This window comes from Struthio camelus, chromosome 2 (genome assembly GCF_040807025.1).
Source record: "Struthio camelus isolate bStrCam1 chromosome 2, bStrCam1.hap1, whole genome shotgun sequence".
Classification (NCBI taxonomy): domain Eukaryota; kingdom Metazoa; phylum Chordata; class Aves; order Struthioniformes; family Struthionidae; genus Struthio; species Struthio camelus.
The window spans coordinates 3,905,693-3,919,860 of NC_090943.1; the positions used below are offsets into that span (position 1 = coordinate 3,905,693).

The window sequence follows — 14,168 nt, forward strand, 5'->3', positions numbered from 1 at the left end:
CAATTTATGCATTCATTTTAATAAAATACTAACAAGCTCTCAGTGCTCAGGTATAAAAGCAGTTGACCTTAATTTACGAACTTAGCATGGTTCGATTGAATGATGGTCAATGGCTCTTAGCTCACGGCAGCTTCAGTTATTCCATATAAATTGTTAAGTAATCTAATTTAACGACGTCTGCTAAACATTTAGCAAAATTACTTTACTTTGCATTTGCCGTAAGCTAAGATCCCAAGATCCCTTACTTCCTTGGCCAAATAAGACTCGGTGGACAAAAGGACGATAAATGAAAAACCCTGTTTGACTCCCATTTAAATGGCATAGGTCAGTCATATGTGTCTGTTGCTGCAGCCACCTCAGGACAGAGTCACAGGCTGCAGAGCAAACTGCAAGTAGCTGTAGGTTAGCTGCTGTGCTGTAGCTTGTCTGTGCATGTGAGTCATTTGCGCTAAAGCGTTATAGCGAACTCCACTGACAGCGTGCTCATTCAGACCGTAGCTTCGGTTCGGGGTCACGTCTTCATCCGTTTCTGCTGTCACCTCGTTGCAATGAATTTGTTAACTTAGCTGCAATATAGTATAGAAGGGTTATATTGTATAAAACCATCCTGCATTTTATTCAGTGCTGCATGATTCTCTTTAGCTGGTGAACAGATTAGGGTCAGCAAAATGTGGAGCAGACCTATACCACCACAGTGCGGCAGCCCTGACTCAGGAGAGGAGAGGAGACCAAGCCGTTGCCATAGAAGGTATGATCCTTGACCAGTTCTGTAAGTATGTCAGTGATTTACTCTAAAACCATCTCACCGAGGATCAAGTATATTTGCCATCTTATCCGTGTTGATCGTTGGTGTACTTGTATCTGTATGTCTATTAAGAGGTGCATGGGTATGCTGCAACTCAGCTCTATACCCATCAGCGTCTGTTGATTTCCAAACCTGGCAAATCAACTTTGTCATATAATGCTCAAAAGTGCATTATATGGAAAAAGAGGAGCAAGTGAAGGGTATGTCACACCACCGCTAATGCAAGAAAATGTTTCTCTTCCTGTTGGGATACTTGAAAAGGTGAGGTCAGGTTGGCAGAACGTGAGTTAAGTGTTGCTGACAAAAAGCCAGGGTCCTGTAAGTAAAGCTGCAGGTGTATTGTGATCTCTTCCTGAAATACCACCGAGCGGTGTCTGGAATGACTGAGAAAGCAGAACTAGTAGCTGTATGTCCTGAGCAATATTACTTCACCCGTTAGCAGGGGCTGCTCAGCTGTTACACCCCACCTAGTCATAGAACCTATTCCTTTTTTTCTGCATTTTTTTTTTTAATTGATTTGATAGGGTGATGTGGACTGATCTTACATCCATCCAGCGAGGCATCTCTTTCTTTGCACTGTAGTGGTGCGTCTGCCTGAAGTTACCTTCTTATTCAGGTGATGGCACAAGTGGTATGTTGGGAACGTTCACTCTAAACCCATCATAACTGAGTTTCGGTGAGTGGCTACATCTGAGTAAGGAACGTTTGCTGGTGTGGGAAGCTGGTTGTTGATACCAGTTAGAAGGGTTCTTGACGTGCTGGGCCTGGGCACAAGCGCTGTCTCTCTCGGCCAGTCCCCAGCTGCAGTTCAAGAGATAGCACCACAAAGGGACCATTTATGATAGCTTACTATTTTGGAGAGTAAGAGATAGGACTAGGATGGCCATAGGCCCTTCCATGCCAGCGAGCCGCGGGGTCGGAGACCTGTCCCAGACGGTTAGTGGTTTGCGAGGTTTGAATGCTTTGTGCTTGCTGTGACCTAAGGAGAGAAAAATAAGCTGCATGCAGGACATAGAGGAGCACAAGCAAATTACTGTTAGGGCAGCATATCTTGACCAAGTTTTCTTGTACCAAGGTAGAAAATGTTGTAAAGACAAACAGGGTCGTAAAACAGCGTTACAGGCACTGCTCAGCTCTGGGGGTTTTAAACGTATACGTTCAGCCCTGAATTACTCATGTGCTGTAATACCCACAGCGATAAATGAAAAGATTTGTTGAAGTTGATTGAAGAAACATTGCCTGGAAGCTTTGGAAGTGTTATAAATACTTTTTAAATGGTGATGTGCTGTTGCCCAAACTTGGTAATGGAGAAGGAAATGACTCATCTTCCTGGAGAAAGAAAGAGAGCTGATTCAGGACAAATGGAGCAAAGAGTAGTGTTGAGCCGGGCTCACCCGTGGGACAAGATGATTGTTTTGAGCAGAAAATCACATCAGGGCTGAATTTAGCATAATGCCCTTGACTGAAGAGGGAATTTTCTACTTTCTTGACACCCGATAACCAGCCTCGAACTACCTATTGAAAAATCAGGTTCGTCTGGCAGGGAAAAGGAGGGCAGATGGATCTCATGAAGGCTTTCTCTTTCCATCTTTATAATCCTTTCTATTTTTCAAAATGAGATTATTTGTAACTTCACCAAGGAGAGAGAACGTTACTGTTGTGTGATATTATTGCGTTAGCAAATAGTAATACTGTGTGTTTCCTAGCTCACCTGCACAGTGGGTCTAAGTTTTGCCTGATTTATCGTTGGTACTATGAAGTGGTTCCTGTCAGAGCCTCCTGAGGCCTCCGTGGGGCTTTAGTTGCAATTACTTTAATTTTTTGTCTCTTGCCTTTCTGTACTGTTTATTATACTGAGCAAAACCTACTGGCACAATTTGGGATATTGTATTAGTTCAGTGGTTTACAGGCCCTGACCTGCAGTCAGTGACTTGGTTTTCATACCCTGTCGCCACGGGGTCTCAAAAACAAACCTGCTGTCATTAGGTTTAAATTCACGGTGTGAGAATTTGGGCATCGGTTGGAAGAACCAAATCCAAAAAAGGGATGAAAACCACTGGACTAAGGAATCCCTTTTGTAAACAGCTGGCAACTCAGGCTGCAAGCCTGAGACGCTGAGGTCTGCCTTGAATTATACCTGGTCGCTGCGCTGAAGTCAATGCAGAGTTGTTTTAGAAATCCACTTTCAGTGGATACTGGAAGAATATTAGCAACTTCAAAAAAAGAAAAAGAAAAAACTGAAAGACCATCCATCTCTTTGACTTCAAGTCGGGTATCTGCTTTGTGGCCAACCGCCTTGCTGCTTCGTCTACATACGGCAGATGTGTCCTGACATGGGCTTGACGTGCAGTGGCTCTGGCATCCCTTTTTAACATATTAATATTGTGGTCGCGTACCCCAGGTTCACTAACTTGCGGAAGTCCTGCGTTTTAGAAAGGGGTTGAATCGTCATCCAGGTCCTGGCCGTATAGTGAGACAGTCGATGGTAAGGGAATGGGTCAGCACCACAAGTGGAGATGAGCAGAAACTCATGGGTAAAGATGGGTACCCAGCATACAGCAGTCAGAGCAGGGAAACGAGGGTCTCTTCATAGTTCTGCCTTAGTTCTCCTTGCAGAGCTTTGGACAAGTGAGTTGCCTTGTACCTCTGGCTTTTGGTAGTGTCCGTCTTGCAGGATGAAGCTAAATCGCTGAGGTTTTCAAATACAAGATTTCTTCAAGAGCGAGAGAAATGTTGTATCTCTTAGTGCTGCCCTCCTACTGAAGCAATAGGGAATATGAGTTTGTCCTCCTGACCTTTATAAAGTTCCCTGGTTGGAGGGGTGATGAGGATATTTTTTTTTCCCCCCTTCTATTATCGTTGTTGATTAGTCTCAATTTGTGGCTGGTCATATGTTTTTCAGTGCGTAACGTGAGAGAGCACAGCCTGTCTTTAGGATTGTCGCAGTCACTGCAGGAATGAAACTTTTTTTTTTTTTTTTTTTTTTTACCTCTACAGAGAATGCAAAACATTTGCAGTCCTTTCATGCAATTTAGAAAATAGTGGTGTGCCTGCAAGTTGTTTGAGCTGAAATGGCTTTCAGCAGTTGATGCCAGCTTAAATACATCAGCCGTCGTGTATTACGCGCTGAAATGGCAGCAGGAGAGGGGTGAAAGCAGGGCAGCGTTGATGTGGTTTACGCAAAGGAAAAATAGATTTAGACTTTTGTGAGGGGAGAAAGTGGAAGGTACGGTTTGTAATAAGGGCCGTGCTGGAAACCGTCTTTCATCCATTCGCATCAACCAGAGGTGACTTTCATTCAGATTTACCCGAAAATGTTTCATAGCTTGTTAGTCCAGGATTTAACGCATTAACCAAAGAGGAGACTAGTCCTATAGAAGCCCTGGCTGATCCTAATGCTTACAGCTTTTAACCTGCTTATCAGGAGCTGCTGCTTTGCAAAGCTGTTTTCCTAAACTGCTGCCAAACAAGTTGAAATGATAAATGCGGTGCAAAAACTGGTGCAGGGTTTTTTTCTCTCGAAGAAGGAAACCCAGATTCTCTCATCCTACTTTCGTGTGGTTCTGTCCTTGGCATAGGATTGCTTAAATCCTCTCTCATACCCTGGATACTACACATAAAATCCATCCGTCATGCACTGAACTGCAGGTCCTCAGGACGCCTCTACTCTATGCCGTTTACAGCTTTCTCGTGCCCAGGCCTGCTGAACTTGTGCATAGTGAATCCCTTTGATAGCTGCTACATATGGAAACACTGCAATTGATGTCATTTGGACGGACTGCAAGAACAGACATTAATAAAGCAAAGCGTACAAGAGAATGCCTCTTACAGACATTGAGGAATTTCATTATATGCATATTTAATCCTCAACTAGATGTAGCTGCTGTTAAAAGAACCCTCTAAAAAGCTTTGTTGATGTATGTAGTCAAATTAATTAATTCCCTATTTACACCAGAACTGATTCTCTTGCTGCTTATGGATTAATCCCGTTATTGGATGAGATTTTCTAAAAGCTATGTTGTGTGTAAATTACACAATGTTGATTTAAAGGTTTAAAAATTCAGTGAAAATTTCTAGCTTGGGTACATTAAGCTATTCAAGCACTCAGCTCATCTTCCATCATTGAACAGTACTCATTTCATAATTTAAAAAAGATATTTTAAATTATTTCAAAGTAATTAACTAAAGATAGGTAAAAGGCTGTGTTGTACTTGCATTCCCAGACAAGCATTTGAAAACAGTCTTGTCCTTTACTTACCTGATAAACTATAAACTCTAATTCCCCAAATTATTTTGTTTAAACCTACGCAATTCTGGAGCAACTCGCCTGAGACTGTTGGAGTTGTTCCAGATTTGTACATACGTAAATAAGACAAGTTTTCTTTGCAAAGAAAACTTAAAAGCTCTAGGTCAGATATTAACATCAATATCTGCACAAAATTCTTCTCAGTCATGGTGAGATTTCCAGTTTTACTTAAGACAGCCCTTGGAAGTTAAATGAAAGTAAAACGAGATCAAATCCTAATATTGTAGGTGCAATTTTAATTTGCAGTCGGTACAGGTTTTGGCCAATACTGAAAACATCAGCAGTTACCATAAGATATATCAGAGAAAACACAGATGCTGCAAGTTCCCTTGGCAAAAACTCCGATTTTATGGAAATTGCACAACAGCAAGTTTGGTAAATGTTACTTTTTTGATGCCCATGGATTTTATCAGAGTGAGAATGACTAGGGACTGCAAACAGATTTCTTCTTCCTTCCTTTTTTTTTTTTTAAGCTGCAGTTCACTTTTAATTGTACCAACTAAAAATTACCAGAACTTATTTATTCTATAAGGCGGTCTGGAAGATTGCAAACCAATTGCTGAAAAAATACTTTGGGATTAAATTCAATTTTTTTAGAAACTTTACTAATTTATAATTGAATAAAAAGTGGGTCATGCTATTGTTTTTTTTTTTCTAGGTCGCAAATAGATTCAGCCCTTCAAAATGTTATCAAAACAGTCTATTTCAAACGGTGTCTTAATTTTATGCCAGCAGTTAGGCTGGGAAACTACTGAGTCTTCAGATGTTACCTTTCTTATTTTTAAAATGCCCATTTTAAGAAATATATATGAAAAATCATTGCCTTTTTTTTTTTTTTTTGGTCTTGATACACCTCAAGATTTTAGTTTTCATTGTTACCAGCATGATTTTTGCATCTAATCTGCAAAAGCCTGGAAACTGACTGTTCAATATTTTGGGGCAACTCTTTTTGTGATAAAAGCTTTGCAGCTTAAAGAATTTCGGCTCTCTGGGATTTTCCATTGCAATGTTTCTTACGCCATCACTGTCTTATAACAGAAAAAAGAAAGGACAAAACTCCTTGTTCTCTAGCTTTGATCTTCCAAACAAAAATGTCAGGATCTCATGGTAGAAAAAAACAGAATTTGCAATGTTCATACCCACAAAAGAAAGTCCTTTGCAGGTTTAAATCATTCATTGTTCAGGCAGTACGCTGTATGCTCATTCTTGGTCAGAAACACTAAAGATGATGCTGGAAGTAACCACAGAAAGCATGGATGGGTTGGTACAGGTGGTTTTTTTCGCTCAAGTTTATTCTGATCAACTAAAAAAAGTTAATTTAATCATTTCAGCTTTTGCCTTTTTTAACCCCATGCTGTTCATACTGTTTTCTTTGTAGTCACTGAACAAGAGACTAAAGTGCCCAAGAAAACCATCATCATGTAAGTGCTGACTTTTTTTTTTTTTTTTTGGTAACTTCTGTGTTTTGCCTTGCTGCTTATGCATGATCCAATAACAAGCTTGTGTTTATTGGCCATGTAAGTGTGCTCATTGCCATCCCACCAGATCTCATGTTATTTTGTGTTACGCAAAGTCACAGCCTGAAAAATCTTACTGTCCCTTTCAAAAAATAGCAACACTGGTGTTAGACACAGCCTGGACCAGTTTTTTTATGATATTATGTGAGAGGAGATTGCACTGAAATCTGCAGGAGTTGCATAAGAGCTTGAGAAGGTAGAATGTGTCCCAGTATTGAAAAGAAACTGCTTCGGAGCGCTGCCCACTCAGAAGATGCACAAATATAGCAAATATCTCATAGCTTACAATTATTTCCTCCTGCTTCCTATTTTAAATTCTTAAGAAAAGTCTGTTATGATGAAGCAGAAAGAAATTTTAACAATATTGCACATTTCTACTCTCTGCACTTCTATATTTCAAATATGAAATATCGCCCTGGTAGTGACTTGGGATTTTGGGGTACTTCCAGCCTGGTTTATATTGGGTGCCTATAATATATAATGATTAATCACAGCAAAAAGGGTACTTTCTCAGTCATATGTAGACTAGAAGCTAGTTAGGCATTGAATTCCTGCAGTATCTTCTTAAGTATCATCAATAAGTACGTAGTAGAATTGTTTCATGTGCTGGAAAGGGGACGTTGTCTTTCCGTGTTAGGTCTTCAGAACACCTCCCAGCAAAGCTGTACAGACCACATCCCAATGGTGATAGGTGCTTATGTAATGATATTTTGGGGAAACACATTCCCTTGAGAGTAATAATTTTGCTAAAACCAGTTCTCGACTTTGACATGATTTTAATAGTTGACTTTTTTTTTTAAACCTTTGTTAAATGCTGATGAGGATATGTGAGACAACAGCTGAGATATGTTTAAGCAATGGCTCTACCTTTCACCTTCTATTACTTTTTATGATGAGTATTAGTTACTATCCATGCCATTTGACCATTTTGAGCTAATTAGTCTGTAAGAAGACATGTCCCTCCTCTTGGCAGCCCCAAGGGAGTTTGGTACATTTATGAGTAGGATCACAAAACAACAAAAATTCACTTCCTTTTGCTATGGGGTCATGAACTCAGTAGAGTGGACCTCAGCTTGAAGTGGGACAGTGATGGGATACAGTTTGTGAGCAAGCGTGAAAGACGCTTTCCAGCTGTCCTTCAAATGAAGCAAGCTGAGCAACAGAAGCAGCTTTGAAACTTTACCAGCAGAGTATAAATTAATGAGTAGTTTAGAAACAGGGTTGAACAAAGTCTAGATGTGCAAATCTCAGACCTTAGGGAGACCCCAAACAGCATTTTAAGCTTGCATTTTAAAACAAAGTATTTAGTGCAGCCACATTCTCATCTTTATCAACACTGATTTACTCTCATGTAATTCAGAATGGCACCATGGTAGTTATAAAGGCTGGAAAAAAAAAAAAAAAAGGCCTTCAAGCCTTGAAGCTTGGGGCAGAGGAGCAGAAAAATGCTGATAACTTGGAGGAAAGAGTGAAGCAGTGAGATGAGCAGTAGTTGTGGGAAGGGGGTGCTTTAGAATAAAGATAATCTCACTGTAGCTGATCCATTCCTGGGCTTTACTGCATCCTCAAAGGGATGGATTGATAGTGAAAAGAAATCTGGTCTCTGTAGGAGAAGACAGTACCAGGCTGGATCTAGTCTCCAAATACGAGAATGATAAATGGGAAAGGTTACAAGATCTCTAAGACAATTTGTCTTCCAGCCTGGTTAGGCAATGGCAACAGGACAAAGAGTCTGTCCTTTCACAAGGACTCTTTCCAGTCGTCTCTGTATCTCTGCTCTGGAGCCAAAGCAGAGATGGCTGGAGAGCAGAGCTCTTGGCTTTCAGTGGCGGAGTGATCAGAGTAGAGGATGAGGCGGATGAGGAAACAGAAAGAGAGGAATGAAAAAGCTATTGTTTTGATTCACAAACGTTCCGTCTTGATTCAGGCCACTGTCTTTTTATCCTTTAGTTACTGCACTTTTTTCCCCACTCTCTCTTGCTCAGAGTTAAAAACAGAATCTCAACACAGAAACAAAATTGACTTTACCATTTATTTCCACTGAACCAGTTATCTCTGCTGTAAAGCATCTGCTTCCATATACCTCCAAAGCAAATACCATCTTTTCCTTTGACCTTTTCCATGGAAAAAAAATTGAAAAATCTACAGGGAAAACTGCATGTTAAACATGTAAACTAAGAGTAGTGAAGTCTGGGTTTAGATATTCCTGCCCCCAAACTTTAAAGCTATTTAGTGCAATTTAATCTGTAGCTCACTTAAAGTCCAAGTTTGTCCTGGGATGGGAGCGGAAGATTGCTGTGGCACTGGTTGTGTGTATCTGTTCAGGGGTACTGCGAAATCAACACTGCTTTGGATACCCCCAAAAATCTAAAGTAAGACCAACAGAATTATTCTGAGAAATAATTATCGTGTGTATCAGACCAATCTGGTACTCCTGTGTTAATTGCTGGTAGCAGGATCAGGCTGTGTCTGCAATAACAGTATTATGGCAAGTAAGAATAAATACATTTTGGCATGGATGACTTCTGCAGAAAAATGTTTGAACTCCTTTCCTGGCTTCCACAAATGCTTAATGCCCTTTTAATATAGCTGTTCTGTGTGTGAAAATGCAGATCTCTGCTTTTCAGAAAAACAGATACTACTTCCGCTCAAAATACTCATTTTAATCAATTAAATGGAGATGATACATTTATGTAAAAAGGGGGTAAGCTACTGACCTGTCTGAAATAAAAGGCATTTTGCCATTGAGTTTGAATTTAAAACTGGGGTTTTAGCCAAGGAGACTCAGGAAAAGGTTAAACTCCTTGAGTGTTTAAGATCTTTGGGTAAAGCTGCTATATGAGTCCAAAGTAGCATAGCGGGTGGTCAACACAAGCAAATGATATATAGCAGTATCCAGAAGAACATTTGTTAGCTGGACACACTCGTGGTGTGTTCATGCACTCAGGGGGGCTAACGGCACTTGGATCCATGCGGGAGGAATGGCTTTGAGGTTTTGCCTGATTCAGAAAGTAAGCTGGAGACGGGCATGTGGGTGGGTGTGTGGGCGTGCGTGCGTGTGTGTCCCTTCCAAAATGACATGCTTCACAAACACTTTAAGTGCTTACAAAACTAACCCCACTGTAGTGCCTTGATCAACCGTGGCATGTGCTGACATGGAGTGTGGCTCCCAGAAAAGTCTTGTCTTCATGCCAACTCCATTTCAACCGTTTCTGTCATCAGAGAGGAAACAATAACCACTGTGGTGAAGAGCCCAAGACAAAAGGGAAGGGTTTCTCCTGCACGTCCTTCTTCAGGTTATTCGCCGTCCCGCTCCCCAAGAGCGGAGCCAACTCCAGAACCGGTTTATGTGTCAAAGATCAGACAGCCAGTCCACAGACATGAACAGGAGGCAACGGCAAAGTCTGCTGTTCCCATGCTTTTTGTAACAGAACCAGAGGACAGGCAAGGAGCAGCAGCTAGAGATATCGTCATAGAGACCAAGATAGAAGAGCAAAAGCCCAAATGGGTTGAAGTGGAAGAAATAATTGAATTTAAGGTGAAAAAATCACCGAAACCTATGAGGAAAAGAGGGTCTTCGCCAGTAAAACAAGAAAAAGACGACTCAGGGGTGTTAACATTCACTTTTCCCAGCTCTAGGCCTAGGCGTTCCCCAGAAGATGATCCGAACACAAACAACTCCAACAATAAATTAGTGGAACAGTCAAAATCTTCTTTGCCCAAAGACAGTCTCTCTGATGTTGATATCCAGCCCCTGGCATATGCAAGCGATCAGGAAGGACCTCCAGTCAGCAGTGAAGACAGAAGTTCTCCCTGTGGATCTGAGCAGCTAGGAACCAATTCATTTAGCGATTATGGAACTGAAGGGAAGAGCTGCACACAGGAAACAAGTGCTAACTATGTTTCAGAAGTCACTTCCCCGTTACTTGCCTGTGGGGGTGAGCCTTTGGTCTTCAGTTTTGAGACAGCTGCTGCAGACAAGCATGAACTTCTGTTCTCTCCAGTGAGTGCAGAGGTTAAAGAAGAGGCAGATGAATTAGACATGTCTTGGCCTGCTGAAGAGGCGGTACCAGAAGTGACACAAGATATCTTTCCTGAAGAGGACAATGTCATGATAGTTGATGAACCGGAGGAACTACAGACGGATGACATTAGCACCCGGGACCGCAAAATCCTAACCCACAATGGAAAAGTACTAACTTTAGAGGATCTTGAAGATTATGTTCCTGAAGAAGGCGAGACCTATGGGTGCGATGATCAGAACCATACGGCAGACAAACCCTGTGAGATCTCTGTGCTCCAGACAGAGATTAATGAGCCAACGATTGGGAAGCCAGTGCTGCTGAATCTGGGGAGACATGTTGTTTCCAAGCCAAGGCAGAGATTTTTCAGCAAGTTTGAGGAGCATATTCCTGGAGGCGTGTTTGTGTCAGCCTCTAGAGTAACTGGTGTGCAATCTGTAGGCCCCTCAAATATCTCTTTCCACGTCAGTGATACCTGCATGGCAGCAACGCCTGGAGTGCATGCAGCAACAGCATCAGCGTCTTCTGGTCCCTCCTTTACTGTGAAACCGTCGTTCTGCACCGAAGTCCAGCTCTCAGCGGACAATGGGCAGTCAAGCTTTAAAACTGAAGTTTCCACAAGAACCCTCAGCTATGGGACAATTGGCGAGCCTGTTACATTGCATATCAGCACGGAAGACCTCTCCGAAAGCTGAGCAGATACAAGCATAAGTTTCAAAACAAAAGAAAGTAGCGTAAAAAAAAAAATAGAAAATGTTCTAAGTGAAGGAAATTGGTGGTGAGAATTGCAAGGAAATGTGTACGAGGGAATATCTTATAGAAAATATTTAAATATGACATGTAGAGCTTTTCCAGTCTTAAAGGGAACATGTATGTCAGATCAGTTTGTAATTTTAAAAGCTTTGATCAAGGTGAACATATATCATTCCATAGTGAAACAGTGATGGTAGGTTTAGGAAAAGCCTGGTTCTCCTGCCTGTGACAAAATATAAATGAAACTTTTGTCCATGAACTTAAAAATGATTTAAAGTCCTAATTTGTAAATTATGGTATAGCAAGAAGGTGAAAGCATCTAAGCTTTTTAACATCCTTCAGCAGCCAGGACGGGAGGAGTGTTTTCATCTAAAGCAATCTCCCGTCACTGTGTATGCCAGAAGGTCATGAAGCTTCACGCTGCTTTGACTCTACTGTACACTTTTGACACCAATTAGCTCTACCAAAACTTTCTTCGTAAACCTTTTGACATGCACAGTCTGGTTAAATTATTCTAAACTTCTGCTGCAGAATGAAACATATAGAAAATACTGCATTAACTAGGAATGTAAAGGGCTGTTCAAAACTTTCGGTTAGAATCCTGACTTGACTGAAGTCAGTGGTCAAAGTCCCACTGACTTGAGGAAGGCAAGGATTTCACTATTCTCTTCCAATTTAATCAAAAAAACCCTATCTTTTTAAAATGACTACTATTTTCAAGTCCTCTTCCTAGTTGTCTAAAGATAGAGCTTTCATTATTCTGCATTTGAGTGTCATGGATTTATTAACCATATCTCTTAAGATACGGATTTGCCTAATGTGCACCAAAAGACAAAAGGGCAGCACAAAATGCCTACAGCATCTACAATCAGAAGCTAATACATGTAAAGAATGACAAATGTCATCTCTGTGACTAAATATTAGAAGGATAAACTGGAATATTTGATCTCCTGTACATGCCAGTGGTTAAACGTTACTGGTTAATGTCTCCTAAATATGCTAAAAGGAATTCACCACTGAGCTACAGCAAAATACAGGAGCACAAAGTAAACGCAAAACAAAAAAAAAGGAAAAGAAAGAGAAAAAAAAAAAAAAAGGAAAAGAGAAAACTTTACCACAAATATCTGGTTGAAAAATACGTTTGGTTATAACGTTATAATGAATTGGGCTGCTTGAAAGCACTGCCGGTTATAATTGCATTTTATTACTGTAGCCGTGTACATTTAGCTCTGTTGTGGAGGTCTCCCTTCCCGTGCTGGGTTGAGGTTCCCTGGAGTTCTGCCGCGGGAGGGCTGAATGCACAGGGAGGGCTAGGAATATGGTTAAGCCCTCTCCAAGGGGCTGGATGCCACTGAGCTGCACTGAGCATGGCCCATTCCTGCCAACAGGAGTTGGCTTCATCGCAAATAGCTATTGCATAGACCTACTTTCCAGAAGTTGCTCAGTCCTGGAAGAAGAAACGGGTTCATAGGCCCAGATATTGGCTCATAGACGCAGCCAAATATTGGTTGCAGTCAGCTGGAGTTTGCCATTGATCTCAATAGGACCAAGCACTGGCCCTGTCTGTCTGACAGAGGTACGAGGCGAGAAGTCCAGCACCTTGTCCCAGCTGAGTTGTGTGGCAGTGTCACAAGAGAAAACAAACATTTTCTTTTGGACGCTACAGGGAAACCAGAAATGCTCCGACACAGTTGAATTTCTAACTAGCCTGAAGGGGACTGAGTGAGTTTTTGTCTTGGAAATGTTGGTGTGTGATGTTCTGTCTCAGTGTTTCCCAGCTAGGTGATATTGTGAAACTTGTTCTAGAGTCCTCCAGGCGGTATTCCCACTAACAGGGATTGAACTGAAGAAAGGTGCTTGTAGAAAAAATTACTCTTTTTTTTTTTTTTCCCCCCTGTGGTTGCACCTTGATCGTGTGGTGACTGACGTGAATGCATTAATTTCACAGCCTCTTTCATTGCAATATCTGGACAGAATATTATGCGTAATAACATGTGCACTACCCTCATGATATGGGACACTTTTCCAGTGATTACGTGAGGTGAAAGAAATCCAGCTTCTTTTGTGTTACTCTCCTGTTTTTGATAACAACTCTGGTTTGTACTGTTCATTTCATAATTAAGCAATACAATGGATATACCTTAGTGCTTTTTCATATATTGCACTGTACATTGGAAAATAACGGACATACAATGCGGAAATCCTTTTGAAACTGAATATTTATTTCTTATTGGGACTGATTCTGATCTCAGTTATTCCAGTATCAATCCAGGATAATTCCACAGGAGTAAGTGGATTTGATTCAGATTTACATAGATGCTACTGAGGAAAGAATTTGCCCTATGATAATCTTTAAAAATATAATATTCATCCCTAAGGCTGATCCAGATGTATAAAGGAATGTGGAAGTTTCTTCTTGATCTGGTTGATGCTTTTTTTGTTGTTTTTTTTTTTTTTAACAAGCTGGAAAGTTGTAGTTCAGATGGTCATAGAGGAAATAACTATATTTCAATTCATCAGTCCAAAGCAATTAACATCTGTTTACATCTTCTTGTGAAACTTAAGCAAAAGAGAATTCATTGAAAGGAATTTTTAAATTCCTATGTCAGACTGTTCAAAAACTGAAAGGTTTATGAAAGGTCTGTTACATTTATTTTCAGAATATTTTCCTAGAGGTTAATAATTATGCTTGTAAGTGATTAAACTGTGTAGATAACTAATGAGATGTGTGAGGGCTTATTTCTTGTAGATGAAAACATACAGCT

The 14,168-nt window shown here is 40.8% G+C and overlaps 1 protein-coding gene across 1 annotated transcript in view; it reads left to right on the plus strand.

The window, feature by feature from the left end:
• The window catches only part of OBSCN (obscurin, cytoskeletal calmodulin and titin-interacting RhoGEF), a 212,106-nt gene that overhangs the window by 159,671 nt on the left and 38,267 nt on the right, over positions 1–14,168 (plus strand). The window contains exon 89 of the mRNA XM_068934092.1: positions 643–748. Coding sequence (XP_068790193.1) covers positions 643–748 — 106 coding nt within the window. The remainder of the gene's footprint in view (positions 1–642; positions 749–14,168) is intronic.